We start from the raw sequence: 15515 nt of genomic DNA, 5'->3' as shown, positions 1-15515 counted from the left end.
ATTCATAAGGCTCTGATGGTGGCTCAGGACAGGTGTGTCTCATCTCATCTCCTAGGAAGCTGAGCTTTGGCTGGTGAGGACTGAGAGGAGAGACTTGGGCAAATAAGCAGGCTTTTCGTCTGGAGGAAAAAAAGATCCTGGGTCTTCAGGTCAGAGGCATTGCCTGTGTCACCCTGTGCGTCTCTACAGAGTCCACCTCAACTCCTCCAAGAAGTTCTGGACCTGGACACCCAGTGACAGTGTTGAAGTGGAGTGGTCATTCTTTGGATTACTTCTCTAAGTTCCAGTGAATGTGCTATCAAGTTTAGGCATGAAATGTCACCTGTGACTCCTGTTGCCACACCTGTGTACCAGAGACACCGCTCTTACTGGCAGATGTGTGATAGCAGCTGGGTGCGACGGGTCTAGGGCAAGTAAGTGGCAATGTTGACTTTGAGCCCAGGTCTGGGATTGACTCCAGGACCTGCCCCTTCAGGGAGGGTTAGCTTGCCTGAAAGATCTGGTTATAGCTCCCCTTCCTCTCCTAGCTGTGGTCCCAGTGTCTCCTCCCTCCCCTTACTCTACAGTGCAGACAAATCAGTTGTACCAGACCCTAGGTCTGGGCTGCCTTTCGGGTTTGCAGAGCTTGCATTTGCTGAGGCTTTGTGACCCATGAGGTTATGGAATGGACGGGCTCTGCAGGGTACAAAGCACACGCACTCTGGGCCAGCCAGCTGCCAAGGAGCGAGAAGGCACCAAGCCTTTTTATCTGCCCCTACCCTAAGAGACCCAGGGAGTGGGAGTCTGCCAGTCTGACTGAGCTCTCTAGTACCCTGGGGGTGAGACCTACACTTGTGGGACAGATGCTCTGGGAAGGGCCTGCCTCTAGGTCTCGTAGTCTGAAAGAGGCAGACTACAAGTGATAATCCTGACTCAGTGTCTCACTCTCTGGACCTCGGGGGAGAGAAAGAGGTGGGGGTAACTCACCCTCCTTTAAAAAAAAAAAAAAACAAACCAGAGGGAACACAAACAGACACAAACATGGCAGCCTCCCTGAGCCCCAGGATGGCAGGGTTTTGTTAGGTGTTCCATTGTCTCCTGGATGAGGTAACTAAGCCAGTGCTTTTCTTCTACAAAGATACAGCTGGGAGCCTGCCACCTCCCCTTAGGCTGTTTGCTTTGCAGCCTCAGAACTGACCAAAAATGACCTCTCCTTCCTCCCGGCTCCCTTTCGGTGTGGGCTGCAGCTGGCAGTGGCATTCAGAGCCAATTCTGGGAAGGCATCTGACCTTGGAAGGAATGTAGGAAATGTCTAGCCAGGAGCAGCCACCCCCCTACCTGTGGCCCAGGAATGTGGGCTTTGAGCCACCCGTGGCCCCCAAGAGAGGTGCACATACACACGTGGTTGGAAGAGAAAGGGGGTGCAAGGTCCAAGAATGGAATAGCTGGAAGGCTGTCTGGTGAAACTCCTTCGCAGCACAGAGGACAAACAGATTGTCAGTGCTGCTCTCCCGTGGTGGCAGCACTGTGCCCTCTCCAGTCTTCGAGTCCCCAGGAGCCTGAGGCCACAGACATAGTTGCAGTGTTTGCTTCTCAGGCTCACAGGACCACAGAATCCCAGCACAGAATTGACACACACAGGGCTCACATGCATCCTGCTTTACCGATGTGGAAACTGAGGCCCAGAGAAGGGCTGGGAGTTGGTTGCAATGCACTAGTTATGGGCTGAGACCAAAGGTTGTTTTTTGGTTTCTTTCGTTCTTTTTAATCATAACTCGCCCCCTCCCCCACTCCCCTTGCTGCCTCCTCCTGCAAAGGGTCTATTGCAAGTACCCACAAAGTTCCTGCCAGGAAGTGCTTTGGGGCTGTTAGGTGTAGGCACTACGACCACAGGGCAGGTGCTAAGTGCTAGGCCTTCCTGTAGGGGGCCACACCACACCACACTTGGAAAGCAGGTACCCCTTGCCTCAGCTGAACAACTGTGACAAAGCCAAGCTAACACCAGTAGCCTTTTTAGGACTGCATCTTGGGAGAGGTTTTGGAGTACGGACTCTCCTGACCTCTTGTGGCTACAACTGGTCATAGCATCTATGGGAGCTTCTCCATGTCCCTCCTGGGAAGTGATCCAGCAGAGCTGGGGCTGGACGGAGTGACAGTCATATCATTTAAGCTGCTCAGAGCAAGGCAAGGGGGGGGGTAGCTATTCCTCATTCAATATGGAAGACAACATCCGGCCAACAGATGACGCCCAGCGTACCATACCCAGAATGCTTGAGTGTGGGGAGAAATACTGTGATTTTTCAGAGACAGGGTAATCAGCCGACACCAGACATGATGGTTTGAAAACATAGAGGATATTTATTTCTTAGGAAGGTCCACCATGGCTGGCAGGCACTGCTTCTCCTGCTTCATGGATTCCTCTCCCCTATTCTGAGAAATCCCCACTGTGCTTGGAAGGGCCCCTGGGGAGGCTGGGCTGTGCAGAATGGAACACAACACTCCAGAGCGTAAGGAAATGACAAACATCCTCTTCCTCACAAAGACACACACATAAAATAAATAGATATATATAAAAGAGGCCATGCCCCTCCAACCCATCTGCTGGGACGGCTTGGGAGAGCGGGCTGCATGGCCACACGCCCCTTCTTCCAGCCAGGAACACCAGAGACGTGGTCTGGGGTGTGATGAACCAAGAAAAAGCCCGGGCTTCAGAGGGAGGACGGGTAGGGTCCTCTCCCTGGAGCCCAGCCGGGCAGAAGCGCGGGAAGGATAGGAACAAATAAATAAATAAGTAAATAAATAAATAAATAGAACTCAATGTGATCCCCGAGGTCTAAGGGTTTGGGCTGGAGGCTCAGGGCCCCTTGGGGCCTGTTTTTCAGAAAAACAGCACACCCAGTGACAGGCAGAAAGATGAGCAGAGAAAACACAAACCCAAAGCCACACCCCACCCAGCCTCCAGAAACCAGTCCCAAACCAGCTCAAGTGGGAAGAGAAGCAGGGGGAGGGGAGGCTGAGCTCCCAGTGGCTGCGCCAAGCCTGCTGTCTGGCCCCAAGCCTGGGGACCCTCCCCTTTCTGCACTCTTTGGGCTCAACACTGCCGCCCACTGGCTTATATCCAGACCGTCGCCATGGGAGGAAACCGGGCTGCCTCCAGGATGGGCTCTTCCCTAGGGAAATCGAGACTGGCCTTCTGTCTTAGTGGCTTTCACGACTAGAGCATCCTCCGGTCAGCCCAGAAAAGTCCCATGTGACTGCAAATAATTCAAATAATGCGGCCCTGGTGTCTCCCCGCTGCTCCATTTGGCTGTGAGTGTCCCTGCTCCCTCCAGCCCAGAGCACCCTCTCTGCAACCTTCAGGCCAAAAGGGAGATGGTGCCAGACAGAAGCAGTGCAGAGAAGGGACAGTTAGGGGCCAGACAGGTCACATGACAGACCCCGAGGGACTCAGGAGCCCTGGGCCCTCCTGGAGATGCGTGTGGCCAGTGGAATCCGGAGAGCACAGGGTGGACAGCAGCCGCTCAGCTGGGCAGCAGCACATGCTCCAGGAGGTAGGTGAGCGAGTCCCAGTGCTTCCAGAGTAGGAAGAGGACGAGGAGCAGGAGGGCGGTGCTGGTGATACGGAGGCGCGTCTTCATGAGGGGCGTGATGAAGTTGGCAATGGTGGACACAAACACCAGCAGCACTGCCATGAGTGCCAGGATCACGTTGATGAACTTGCCCAGCAGAGCGCGCGCGTTGGCGTTCTCTACGCCTTCTAACTGCACCACCTGCTGCTGCTGCTGCTGCAGCTCCAGCTTGGTGACTCGGGTCAGGCAGGACTCCACGGCCTCCTGCAGGGGACAGGCAGAAGGTGTGAGCGGGAGCTCAGTGGTGGACGGGATCCCGGACTGAGCCCAGTCAACCTGTGCTGATCGCAGTAGGGCTTAAGTGTGACCTCTGGGGAATCCTGAGTGGGAAGCTTGGTTTCTGCAATGTTAGGGTGGCGAACCTGTAAAGTGTGTGTGTTTGTGTGTGCACACACGCATGTGTGCCACACTATAAAGAAATTAAGTCACTGGTGTATTGCTGCTCTCTGAGTTAGATCCTGTGGAAAAGAGTCTGACCCCCAAGCCTCTCTGCCTCACCCATGGAGGCTACAGTTCTGAGGTCCTTACCAGCTCTAAGGAGAGGATGACTCCATACTCCAGGATCTCTAGGGGTGAGAGCTGGGAAGACCTTTCTTCTTTACAACTTATCCAACCTTGTGCATCTTGCTACAGCAAGGGATAGACTAGTATGCCACTGTACCAAGAAGCTGGTAATATATGGCCCCTCTTCAAAGCCAAGAAGGGTATAGGTTGATCAGCTGCGATTGGGAACAGAACTCTTTAATGACTGTTGGGGGAGGATCTAAGGAAATGGGAGTCTTGCTTATTGATCCTAGCTCCATACTGAGGCAAGGGAATGCCTAGAAATAACAATTATTCATTTGAAAACCTGTCCCCAAAGATGTGGCAAATGAAGTGGCCTTTAACCACTGGTTTGCCTTTGTACAGGGCACACACTTGGGCAAAGACTTACCTTGCTCTTATCTCTACCATGAACACTGCCCTCTTTGGCTTCCTGTACCTATTGGCCCCATAGATACGCCTCTGCTCACTGTGTCCCCTGTGATATGTCCACCCCAATACTGTCACCTGTACCCTGTGCCTATGGATAGGGAAGTTTTTATTGGCTCTATCAACATATCAGGACACGCCCGCCCCAGCCCCAGGGTGGCCCCGGCTGTACCTGAATATCCCGGGCCCGCTCGTAGGACTGGTAGGCCACCTTCTCCTCCATGCTGGCAAGCTCCTGCTTTAGGTTGGTCATCTCATTCTGGTGAAGCTCAGTCAGGTCGTTCAGCTGCTCCTCCAGCCTCTCATACCTAGTGGGAAAAGGGGAGGTAACACCACTTCTTTGGCCAAGCTGTTCTCTCCCCAGGACCAAGGTGTCATTCTCGGTAGTGACATGCAGCCTACTCATGTGTCCAGTCCTGCTCTTGTCTTAACCCCTGTGACAGCATAGCATTTCTCTGTGCCAGCCCTGTGCTAAGCACTGACTGCACTGCCTCAGAGGATTCTCACACAGTCTCATGAGACAGGAGGTCACCATATTGACAGGTAGGAGAGTAAGACAGAGACTAAGGAACCTGTCCAGGACCTCATGACTCTTGTCACCCCCCGCCCACTCCCTGCTGGAGCTGGGGACTGAACCCAGGGCCCTGCGCTTGCTAGGCAAGCGCTCTACCACTGAGCTAAATCCTCAACCCCATCATGGCTCTTGATGGGCAGTTAAGGATTAAGTGACTTCAACCCAGACTCCTAAGCCCTGGCTAAGATGCCCTCTGGGTGATAGAGATCCTGGGGTAGAAAGGATGTGATCCCTGCTCTGAAAAGCACCAAGTATCAGATGATGACTATAAAGTGAGGGTGATTCATTTTTAGGTGGGGATCCCCTCAATTTTATAAACCACCATCTAGAAAGAAGAAGTGCCAAGGGTAAGGTCCCCCAAATCCCAGAGAGGGAGGAGTTGGGGGAGGACCAGACTGCAGTCCATCTGTGACCTCAGGTCTCTGAGGCATTCCAACTGTCCACGCTACATAACTATCTACATTTTGCATTCATAGGTTGACTTCTCCAGTTGTTTTCTTTCTTAAAAAAAAAAAAAAACAGGGTTACAGTGTAGCTCTGGCTGGCCTAGAACTAGCTATATAGACCAAGCTGGCTTCGGTTCACAGAAATCTGCCTGCCTCTGCCACTGCCTCTTGAGTGCCTAGCCCGCTCATTCACTCTTTATGAAGTCAGTCAGTGCTACGGTCACTTCACAGCAGGGAAACCAGGGTGCTTGCTAGCTGTTTGTTTCAGGTACTAAAAGCAAGATCTGGGATTTGAACCCAAGAAGCTGCCTCCAAAGTTCTTTCCGAACAAGATTCTGCATAGGAGTGTAGCTATGGTGCTGGCCCTTGCCTCAGTTTCCCTGTGTGAATTAAGCACAGAGCACCCTAAAGCGTTTTGAGACCAACAGATGATGACCCCTCTTCCATTCTGGAGGAGGCTCCTCAGAGGTTCCTCTTGGCATGGCTGGACCCTTCTGGACCCTTCTCCAGTGGCCTCCATAGCTCAGAGCAGCTTCCTTACTTCCCACTGGGCCCGCCCACACACAGCTGTGTCGCCAGGAGGTACCCACCTGTAGCGCTCTTCTTGCAGGCACTGGGTCATGTAAGTGTAGTCCCTCTGCAGCTGAGTCTTCAAGTCCTCCATGGAGTCCTCCAGGTGTGACTGGCCGTCCTTTATCTCCCTAAGCTCCTCAAGCAGAGTGTCCAGATTCCCAGGGGCACCATAAAGAGTGTTGGATCTAGGGCTCCCCAGTGCGCCTGCTGGCCCAGCCCCGGAGTTGCTGCCTGCTCCAGCTGAGCTGGCACTGGCACTCGAGCATTCATCGTCACTGCCGTACTTGGGGCTGGACACCAATGTGGCACTGCCACTCAGCGCCCGGGCTGCCTCTTCAGGGGGTCCATCTTCCATAGGGTCCTTGAGGTGGGCGATGTTGTCCGCACTGCCGAACTTGTTGCGAATGAGGCTGGCGAACTCCCGGGGCTTGGACACCACTGCAGTGTGGGTGGCTTGCGAGAGGCCAGAGAGACTGCCCTTGACGCCCTCCACCACGCCACCCCCGAAGCCACTGATGCCGGCACGCATGTTGGCGCCTACATCCTTCAGCCCTTGCTGCATATCGCGTAGCACATCCTTGGGCTGCCGCGAGGGCCCATTCTGCTCGATCTCCTTCAGGCGCCGACGGTACTGCTCCAGCTTCTTGTGCAGCTGGGCGATGGTCTGGGCTGACTTCTGGTTCTTCTTTTCAAACACCTGCTTGATGCGCGACACCTGCTGCTTGTCCGCATTGTTGGCCAGCTTCAGGTACTCAGCCACGTTATCATCCCGCGCCTCCTGCTCGATCTTGATCTGCTCAGTGATCTTCAGGATCTTTTGGTGCAGGTGGTCAATGGCAGCCTTAGTCCGCTGGGGGTCTGGCGCTCCATCTGGCACATCCAGGCTGATGGGTCCATCAGTGTCACCATGGCCAGGGCCAGAGGGGAGGCTCAGGGCCACAAGATCTCCCTTGTCACCCTGGGAAGGAGGCAAGCACAAATAAATCATGAGATACGGGAAGGGTCTAGGCAGGGTTCTCCAGTCTGGGACACCTCTGGGTGTGGCTTCTCCACTTAGACAATACATGCAGGGTAAAGTATAACATGAGTGGGAGAGCCTTAAGCTCTACAGCAGGCCCCCAGAGCTGCATGCCAGCATGACCTTTATAAGGAGTTTTTTTTTTTTTTTTACTCCTCTGGAATGAAGTCTAAGCAGATCAAGAGTGCTCTAGCTAGTGACTTGGGGATGCACAGCCACAAAAAGACAGAACCCTTTGTCCTGTGACCAGAGATGGGATGAGCTGTCTTTTTGGACTCTCCTAATTAGGCTCTTCTCCTTCAGAGCCATGAAAGTCTACATGTCAGTGCTCCTGCCTTCCAGCCCTTGTACCATGTTTTTACTAACAACCTGCATGGGTCCCTGGCCCTGTCAACAATCCTTCCAGAGCCTCTGTTACTTTCCTGGTCTCCGAAGGCATCAGAAATCTCTGATTCACAATGGTGGGAATACTCGACTTCTCCCAATCTCCCAGAGAAAAGAGTACACCCAGTCACCCTGCTGGGCAGCTCCTTGAAGTGTAAAGACCCCAGAGGTAACTCCCAGGAGAGGCTGGGAGTCTGGAAGAGTCAAGAAGGGGAGACTGTGCAGGAAGGAAGGCAAGGCCCTCTCCCCTCCCCACCAGACAGGCAGGCTTCCTGAGTACATCAGTGTAGCTCAGACTCAGATGGACAAGAGGAGAGGCCTGAAGAAGAATGAGGGGAAGGAGAGAGCAGAAGGGCAAGAAGATATGAATGCAGGACAGATGTGTGGGAAAGCTGGCCGGGAACGCACTAACCCCAGTGTCCAAAGCTGAGTCCCTGAGACCTTATCATTACACATAGGAAGTGAGGCCGCGTCAGATCACTGAGGGGCAGGGTGAGGTAAATTCCATGTGTGAAAGGGATTAAACAAGAGAGAGCAGGCTAGTCACACACACACACACACACACACACACACACAGGAACCGGGAGTAGCCAGAGCTCTAACTCTTAACTATAGGCAAAAGTTCTTGGGAAATGTCACCCATATCAACAGTGCTGGCGTACTCAGGGGGCAGGGAGGGGGACCTCTTAGGCGTTCTCAAGTCATGGATTTCCTAAGAATGCTGAGAGGACAATCTTCTGAAGTAAGGGCTTTCCTCCTGGCCTGGCTTTGGGCCTTCATGTCCTTCACCTTCCCAGCAAGCGTTTCTGCCTGAGGATTCTTCTTCTCAGACTTCGGCCTTTGAAACCCAACTCATGTCTCCCCACAGCAAACGGTCCCAAGGTCTGCGTCACCTTGTTGGACTTAACCTGTCACTCCCGCGCCTTGATCCCTGTGTCTTTGCCTATATAATGGGTGGAATCATACCAGCTCTCGTGGGAGAGTTACATGGATGGTGTCTCCTAAGTTCATGATAAATGACACATCTGAATCTAGGCAGATCTTTCTCCTGAGGGAGTGATGCCTACAATCAAGCTGGGCTAAATTTAAGAGATTATCAAAGCATATTTACTCAACATCAACAGAACTGTACCAAGTCAGTTCTCTATGGAACACATGGCTTTTACTCTCCAAGAACTTGCCTTACCACAGATGTCCAACCCCCTTAACCTCTTCCCGGAAAAAGACCAGACAGGCAATCAGCATTGGTGGTGATGTGTTGGCCGTCTGGAGGCTGCGACTCACTCTTTGTGAGTGGGGATGGTGGACAGACCAGACGAGCGAGGCTGTGGAGTGCGGTGGGGAGGGAAGCTGCACGGCTTTGCCTGCTGGGTTCTCCCTGGAGGTACAATTGTTTATCTACCCCTTGACATCTGTCTGGCCTACACGGAAAACTTAGAGCGGATGCTGTGTGGTGCTCAGAAATGAGACTAGACGCTGTGTTTGTGTTTGTTTGTTTTGTTTTCTGTATAGCCCTCGAACTCAGAGATCTACCTGCCTCTGCCTCAGTAGTGCTGGGATTCAAGGCGTGCACCTTATGGTTGTCAGCCCCCACTCTCTGACCCCTGGGGCTGACAGTAAGGCATGGAAGCTCTGGGTTCTCTTTCCCTTGATGGCTCCTCTTACTTAAGTCTAGACTTCAGCTCCTTTAAGACCACAATGCCTGCCCCCTGCTGGTGTGTCCCAGCCTCGGTATCTACACCATTCTCCTCGAGGAGATGTCTAAGAAAGGTAGAAGCTCTTCATAGCCTGCTTTTTCCAAGTCCCTGTGTTTTAGTGGAGTTTCTCTGTAACGGAGGTTGGCTTGGAACTCACTATGAAGTCTGGCCTCCATGGTGCAGGCGGCACAGGGATCAGTCACTTCCAAGGCCCCTTTAAGACAGGGAAGCAGAGCCAGGGATAGAGAGAGCCGAGGATCTGGCAGACTGCCACAGGGGCACAAGGAAGAACTATATATAAATAATAGGGCATTGGATCCCCCCATTGCAGATGGCCGTGAGCCACCATGTGGTTGAATTGAACTCAGGACCTCTGAAAGTGCAACCAGTGCTCTTAACCACGGAGCCAACTCTCCAGCCGCAAAGAATCGTATTTTAACAAGGAAGGGACTGTTAAGGAAGGAAAAGAAGAGTTTTTCAAGTGATGGAAAAGCACATGGATAGGATTTGCCATAGACGAATGCAAAGGGAGATGGGATATGGCTCAGCACTTCCCCAGGACATAGAAGACCTTGGCTTCAAATCCTAGCACCTACGAAAGCCGAATGGGGTTAACGTGATGCCCAGTGGTTAAGAGCACTTGTTGTTCCAGAGGATCTGATGTCCTCTTCTGACCTCTGGGTGCACCAGGTATACATCTATGCATACACACATGTAGGTGAACACTCACTACAGAAAATAAAGTAAATCTATTTAAAAAAAAAATAGCAACAGGATAGGATACGGGTCTGTGTAGGACAATGGAACAGGCCCTCGTTTGCAGTCTGAAACTAGTTTGGAGCCCTGGCGTGGTCAGATATGTTCCTTTGTAAGTACCATCACTGGAAACTTGCGTTTCTCACCTGGGGGATGGGGGTTATTCCACTTACAGCAAGGGGTTCTCAGAGGATAGAATGAGATACTGAGTAAGGAGCATAAGGCAATTGGTTAAAAATAAATACAGATCTCCCAGCAGCTTCAGTGGAAACTGCAGACCCAGGACGTGGACCAGCCCTGAAGAAGGATTAGTGTATCCCTGATCTCTTATCAGTGGAACTTCTTTGTGCAGTAGACAGAGATTGATACAGAGACACAACTGGCCAATAAGAAACTACAGAATGCTCAGGCATAAACGGCTCTTCAGTGGGACATCTATACCACTCCCCCAACCCCAAAGGTTCAGAGAGAATCCTGGAAGAGGGAGGGTGGGAAGTAAGAGTCACAGGCAGTGGACATCTGCAGGGAAACATTTGCTGGACACGACAGGGTCATGGCACACATGAACTCAGTGGCTGTGACAGCATGTGCAAGACCTGTGCAGACATGATGAAGCCAGCCAAAGTCCCAGCATGCATGGGGGAGAGGTTCCTGCCCCTAACTCAGAGGCTATTGGCAATTGAGTTGCTGGATGAGGGAGTGTAACTTTTCTTCAGGATGTGGCCCTTGAAAGGCTCCCCATGTTCCAGTACATGGTCTTACATCCATGCAGCACTAAGTGGGCTCAGTGTGTTTTAAGAGAAAAGAGAGAGTTCATGGAGTTGGAATCCTCGTGTTTTGCTGGTAAGAAGGGGAGGGGAGGGACACAGCATGATCGGTCCTCGCCAAGTTCAATACAGAATCATTTCATAACTGTCCAATCCAACTCTGAGGTGCACCCTGTTCTACTTGGCTTTCTGCTGTTCTGATAAACACTATGACTAGAAGCTATTTGGGGGGAAAAAAGGGTTTGTTTCACCTTACAGGTGTCAGTTCATCATAAAGGAAGGTCAAGGCAGGAGCTTGAAGCAGAAACCAATAGGGAAATGCTGCTTTCAAAATGCAGGAGCCTTTGGCTTGCTCAGCTACTTTTCTTACATAGCCCAGGCCCACCTGCCTAGGGATGGCACCGCCCACAGTGGGCTGGGTGCTCCTGCGTCAGTTAGCAATTAAGAAAATACCTCAGCCAGGCAGAGGTAGCTCATGCCTTTAATCCCAATACTCGGAAGGCAGAGGCAGGCAAATCTCTGAGATTGAAGCCATCTTTGTCTACAGAGTAAGTTCCAAGATAGCAAGGGCTAGACAGAGAAACCTTGTCTCAAAACAAAACAAAAACATAAACAACACAAACAAACACTCCTCAAAAAACATGACCACAAGCTAATCTGACCTAGGTAATTCCTCAGTGGAGGTCCCTCTTCCCAGGGGACACTGGGCTGTGTCAAGTTGACAGCTGAAGCTAACAGTGACAATACCAAAAGGAAATGAAAATAATAGTCAAATAGATACTGGTACAAGTGCACAGTGGCACACTTCACAATAGCCAAAGGGTAGGTGCCGCTCAGAGATGGCACTGAAACCAATGAATAGGCTAGCGAAGTGAGACGGAACATATAATGGACCACTGTTTGGTCACCACAAGAAGTGACATTCTGATAATGGCAGAACATAGACGAATCTAAAAACCAGTTTGCTAAGTAGAGGCTACACGCTGAATGGTTCCACTCAGTGCGGTTTCCAGAGTGCTGGATCTACAGAGGCAGAGGCGACAGATTAGCGGTTGCCAGGGGGTGGGGGAATGCAGGAATGGGAAATGGGGATCCCCGAGGGTTATGAAGATGATCTGGGATGGGAGGAGGTAAAGCCGTGCAGCATGAACACGGAAGGGCAGAACCCACCCTTCTGAGTAGCCCACCAGAGGGTGTCTTCACCTTCTCACTGCCTCACGACCAGCAGAGAAGAATCCTCTGACAGAGCACCTCTTTCTTGTACTGAGAGACACAGTGACTCAGTGCCTGTCATCAGCAGGTGGAAACTCCAGGTCCCCGGCTTGGAGCAGGCCTGGCTGCAAAGACAGCTTCTCTCTCCAAATGGTGCAGAGCCTTACTCAGCTCGCTCCGCCAGTATTGCATCTGGAGCTGAAGCCCCGTGGCATGGTACCCTTACCCTACTTGCCTGGCTGAGAAAGGCTGGTCCACTCTACAACTGCTTGACTTGGGATGGGTGCCCATGCTTAGGCTGAGCAGACTCTAAGGCAAGATCTGGCAAGGCGGATGCTAGACAGTGTGAAGTCCATGACATACATGCTCCTACTTTGAGAGCTTAGCAGCCAGGGCTGCAGCTATACTGGAGTTTAAGACACACTGATGAATGTTCTGGCTAAGGCGGGGCTGGAGGAGTGACTGCTGAGTCTCTGGGGCCAGTTTTTCCTGTTTCTGTCTTGGCTTCAGTGAGATCTCCCCACAGTTCATGAAGAACTGGGCACGCTATCTATGTAGCTTTAGTAGTGCCACAGACCTGTCTCTCTACCCTGCTTCAACAACACAAACTGAAACTGGATTAGGTACACTGCCAAATTACAGAGGTTGCTGGCTCAGGACTTCCCCAGCCTTGGCTCCCATCGCCCTCTGGGGTTTTTTTCTTCCTCCTGGGCCTGAGTTCAGTGTCCTTGCATTAACCTGGCCATGGGACACTTGCCCTCCCCACTGCATGACAGCCCAGCATTCTGGAAGATGGCAGGTCAATGGCAGACACTATCGGCTAGCCTAAGTCATGCTTTAGCTAGAGAGGGGAAAGTAGTAGCTATGTGGATTCCCATTTTCTTTCTTCAGCAACATATGTACACGGGCCATACAAATAGCCACCACTCGTGAGGAGTTCACGCTTCTGTGCTTGTGTTCCCAAGTAGACCCATGACCTTCTACCACCTCGGGGCACGAAGCCCAAGGCACCCACTGTGGGCTGGCATGTCTAGTTAGAAAGACAACAGCAAGGTTATTTTGAAGAGGAGGGGGAAGAAGAGGAGAAGTAAGAGGAAGAGGAGAAAAAAAAAACAGGTCTTTTAGTCTCCTGGGTTTCTCCTTAGGCGAAGTGTTTACACACAGGTGGGACCATGCAGGATGCTGTCCTTGAGGGCAGGGTCTGGCTTCCACTGCATCAGAGCTCAAGGAGTGAGTGTGCAGGTTGAAGGTGGGGGAAGTGACTCACCAATGACTCAGCAGAAATGCCCCGACCTGGAGAGACTCTGATTCTATCAACTCTTTTGGGTTAGCAAACACTGATTTACTTTAATTTTTAAAACTAAGTCCCAGAGCGTAAGGGGGTAAATCTAGACCAAGGTGGAGAGGAAAACCCACGGCCAGCTAAAATCCTCCAGATTCAAAGAGGCAGTTAGGCAGAATAACTGAGAGAGAACAGAGGGGAAGTCTACTCCAGCACCAGGACCTGAAGTCGGGGGCTGTTCCTGCTCCGATGCACCCTAGGCCTCTCTTCCCAGGGGGAAACGTATGGGGCCCATAGAAATGTTAGCTCCAGCTTCGGATAGGTCATCGTACTGATCCAAGCACTTCCAGGCAGGCAAGGGGGTAATATGGGGGAAGTACCCAGGAAGCCTAAGGGCCCTTTCTCCAGAGGGTAGGGGGTTAGATGTCAGATACTCAATAGGCCACCCAAAGGGCATGTGTATACGTGGAGCTCGAGGTAGAAAGATCCCCATAGCAATGGCTCTAGCCACATGAGGAGACAGCGTATGCCCTCGGTGGCTTTGTAAGCCCTTCATTGCTTCTACAGGGGGATTACTGGGTACAGACTACACATAGATGGGCGAACACGCTCCTATTTCATGCCACACCCATCCATCTCAAGGCCACAAAAGGCTACCTGCCTCTCGTCACCGTGCCTCCCACAGCCATCGGGCTTGCTCTGCACCTAAGGACATTCTCTGGTGCTGGCGGAGACTTATCTCCCCTACACTTTGGTTTCTGGCCCGGTTAGGACTCCTTCGTGGCTGCAGCCATAACTACATCCTCCCTTCAGCCCTGGCCCTCCTGAGAACAAAGGCCTTTTGTCCACGTAAATGCCCACTGCTCCCCTTCCTTCACGTAGAGGCACAGGCTCTTGGCTGAGGCTCTGGAGTTGCTCTTTCACTTCAGAGTCAAACACTAGGGACCTGGACTCTCTCTGGTCCGTGGGGGCCAATGCTCACAGAACCTCTCCATTCCCTTCTCCCTGCCACTCCTTCTGAACACAGAAGCAGCCATGATTAGAAATGCACCCTTTGCATTTAATTTCATGCCAGCTCGCCTGGATCCAGAGTTCTCTAGAACTGGGCAGGAGAGAGGTTGGTTCTGAGGAGCCCACAGAGGGAGCCTTCCGCTTGACAACCTGGAGAAATGGCTCTCCTTTGTTCGACAGCCCTACTCCGTCTCCCACGTGAAGGTCTTTCCTCCCCCCACCCAGAGCCTCACCTGTGTGGATACTGTTTCCCAAAGCCGTGCTGGCGATGAGGTGCCAGGAGCTTTAAGGCCCCAGCTGTCTGAGGGCAGTGCCAGGCTCCCAGATTCACAGTCCCTGGGCAGCACTGTTGGGAGCCGGGGTCTTCGAATAGGCGTGCCAAAACTCCCAGCCTCTGAAGCCGCCATCTCCAGTCTGAGTGAGGCCCAGCCAGGGATTAGGGGCGGATTGCTCTAGATTTTCTCCTCCCCCAGGGCACATGGCTGTTCTTTCCCATCTGGCAGGATATATGGAGGTCTATCCAGCCAGAGGATGGAGTGGTGATTAGGGACCTCTCCCCAGCCCAGGGTGTAGGAGGATGTCGTAGTGTGGCTGGCTGGGCTGTATGCAGGGGTGGGAAGCCACATGGGAATACAGGACAAGTAGCAGTTCACCCACCAGACAGGCACTGACCAGTTCCTCTCGTGGTCAAAAATGTACCCAGTGATCAGAAAGCCTCTCACAGCGGCTCAACTGCACCAACTCCTCACTGTAGCTCATTATGGAAGTGAGTCCCCTCCCGGATGGAAGGGATCCCACCCAGAGTCCTCCTCTTTCCATGCTCAGTGGCCTAGGGCACGGTCACTCCCACCCCAGATTCCCCAATAACGGCCTGGAGGAGTCAGCCAGCCTCAGTAAGGGAATGCCTCTGTCCTGAGACTTCGTCCCAGGAACTGCTCTGGACACCCCTGTGGCTACCTCCTGGCTTCTGCTTCCTACCCTCTGCTTTCTATCCCTCAGCACTGCCCAGCAGACACCACCCAAGACACAACAAAGATGGCCAACTCACAGTCTCTTTCTCTCTGGACTTCATCTGTACAGCCCCAGTAGGAAGTCCGATTGGTCAGCAGAGGGGGCCAGAGGGCCACAGTCGAGTGGTGAGGAAGGCGATTCTTAGCTTGCAGAGTCCTAGGTCCACCGGTCTCTAGGAGCAGCTTCCCCGGGGCAGAGACTGGG

General features: G+C 52.5%; 1 protein-coding gene across 2 annotated transcripts in view; it reads right to left on the bottom strand.

Moving 5' to 3' along the window:
- Positions 1–2314: 2314 nt before the first annotated feature.
- The window catches only part of Tmcc2 (transmembrane and coiled-coil domain family 2), a 37014-nt gene continuing 23813 nt past the window's right edge, over positions 2315–15515 (bottom strand). Inside the window, exons 3-5 of one of the 2 annotated variants that reach the window (XM_032914809.1) lie at positions 6191–7131; positions 4753–4888; positions 2315–3812 (exon numbers count right to left, since the gene is read on the bottom strand). In XM_032914809.1, coding sequence (XP_032770700.1) covers positions 3501–3812; positions 4753–4888; positions 6191–7131 — 1389 coding nt within the window. In that variant the 3' untranslated portion in view covers positions 2315–3500. The remainder of the gene's footprint in view (positions 3813–4752; positions 4889–6190; positions 7132–15515) is intronic. The other variant, XM_032914810.1, reaches the window with a different exon arrangement.

The sequence above is a fragment of the Rattus rattus genome, chromosome 10, assembly GCF_011064425.1.
Source record: "Rattus rattus isolate New Zealand chromosome 10, Rrattus_CSIRO_v1, whole genome shotgun sequence".
In the NCBI taxonomy this organism is placed as follows: domain Eukaryota; kingdom Metazoa; phylum Chordata; class Mammalia; order Rodentia; family Muridae; genus Rattus; species Rattus rattus.
This window is presented reverse-complemented; position numbering and strand designations above follow the sequence as displayed.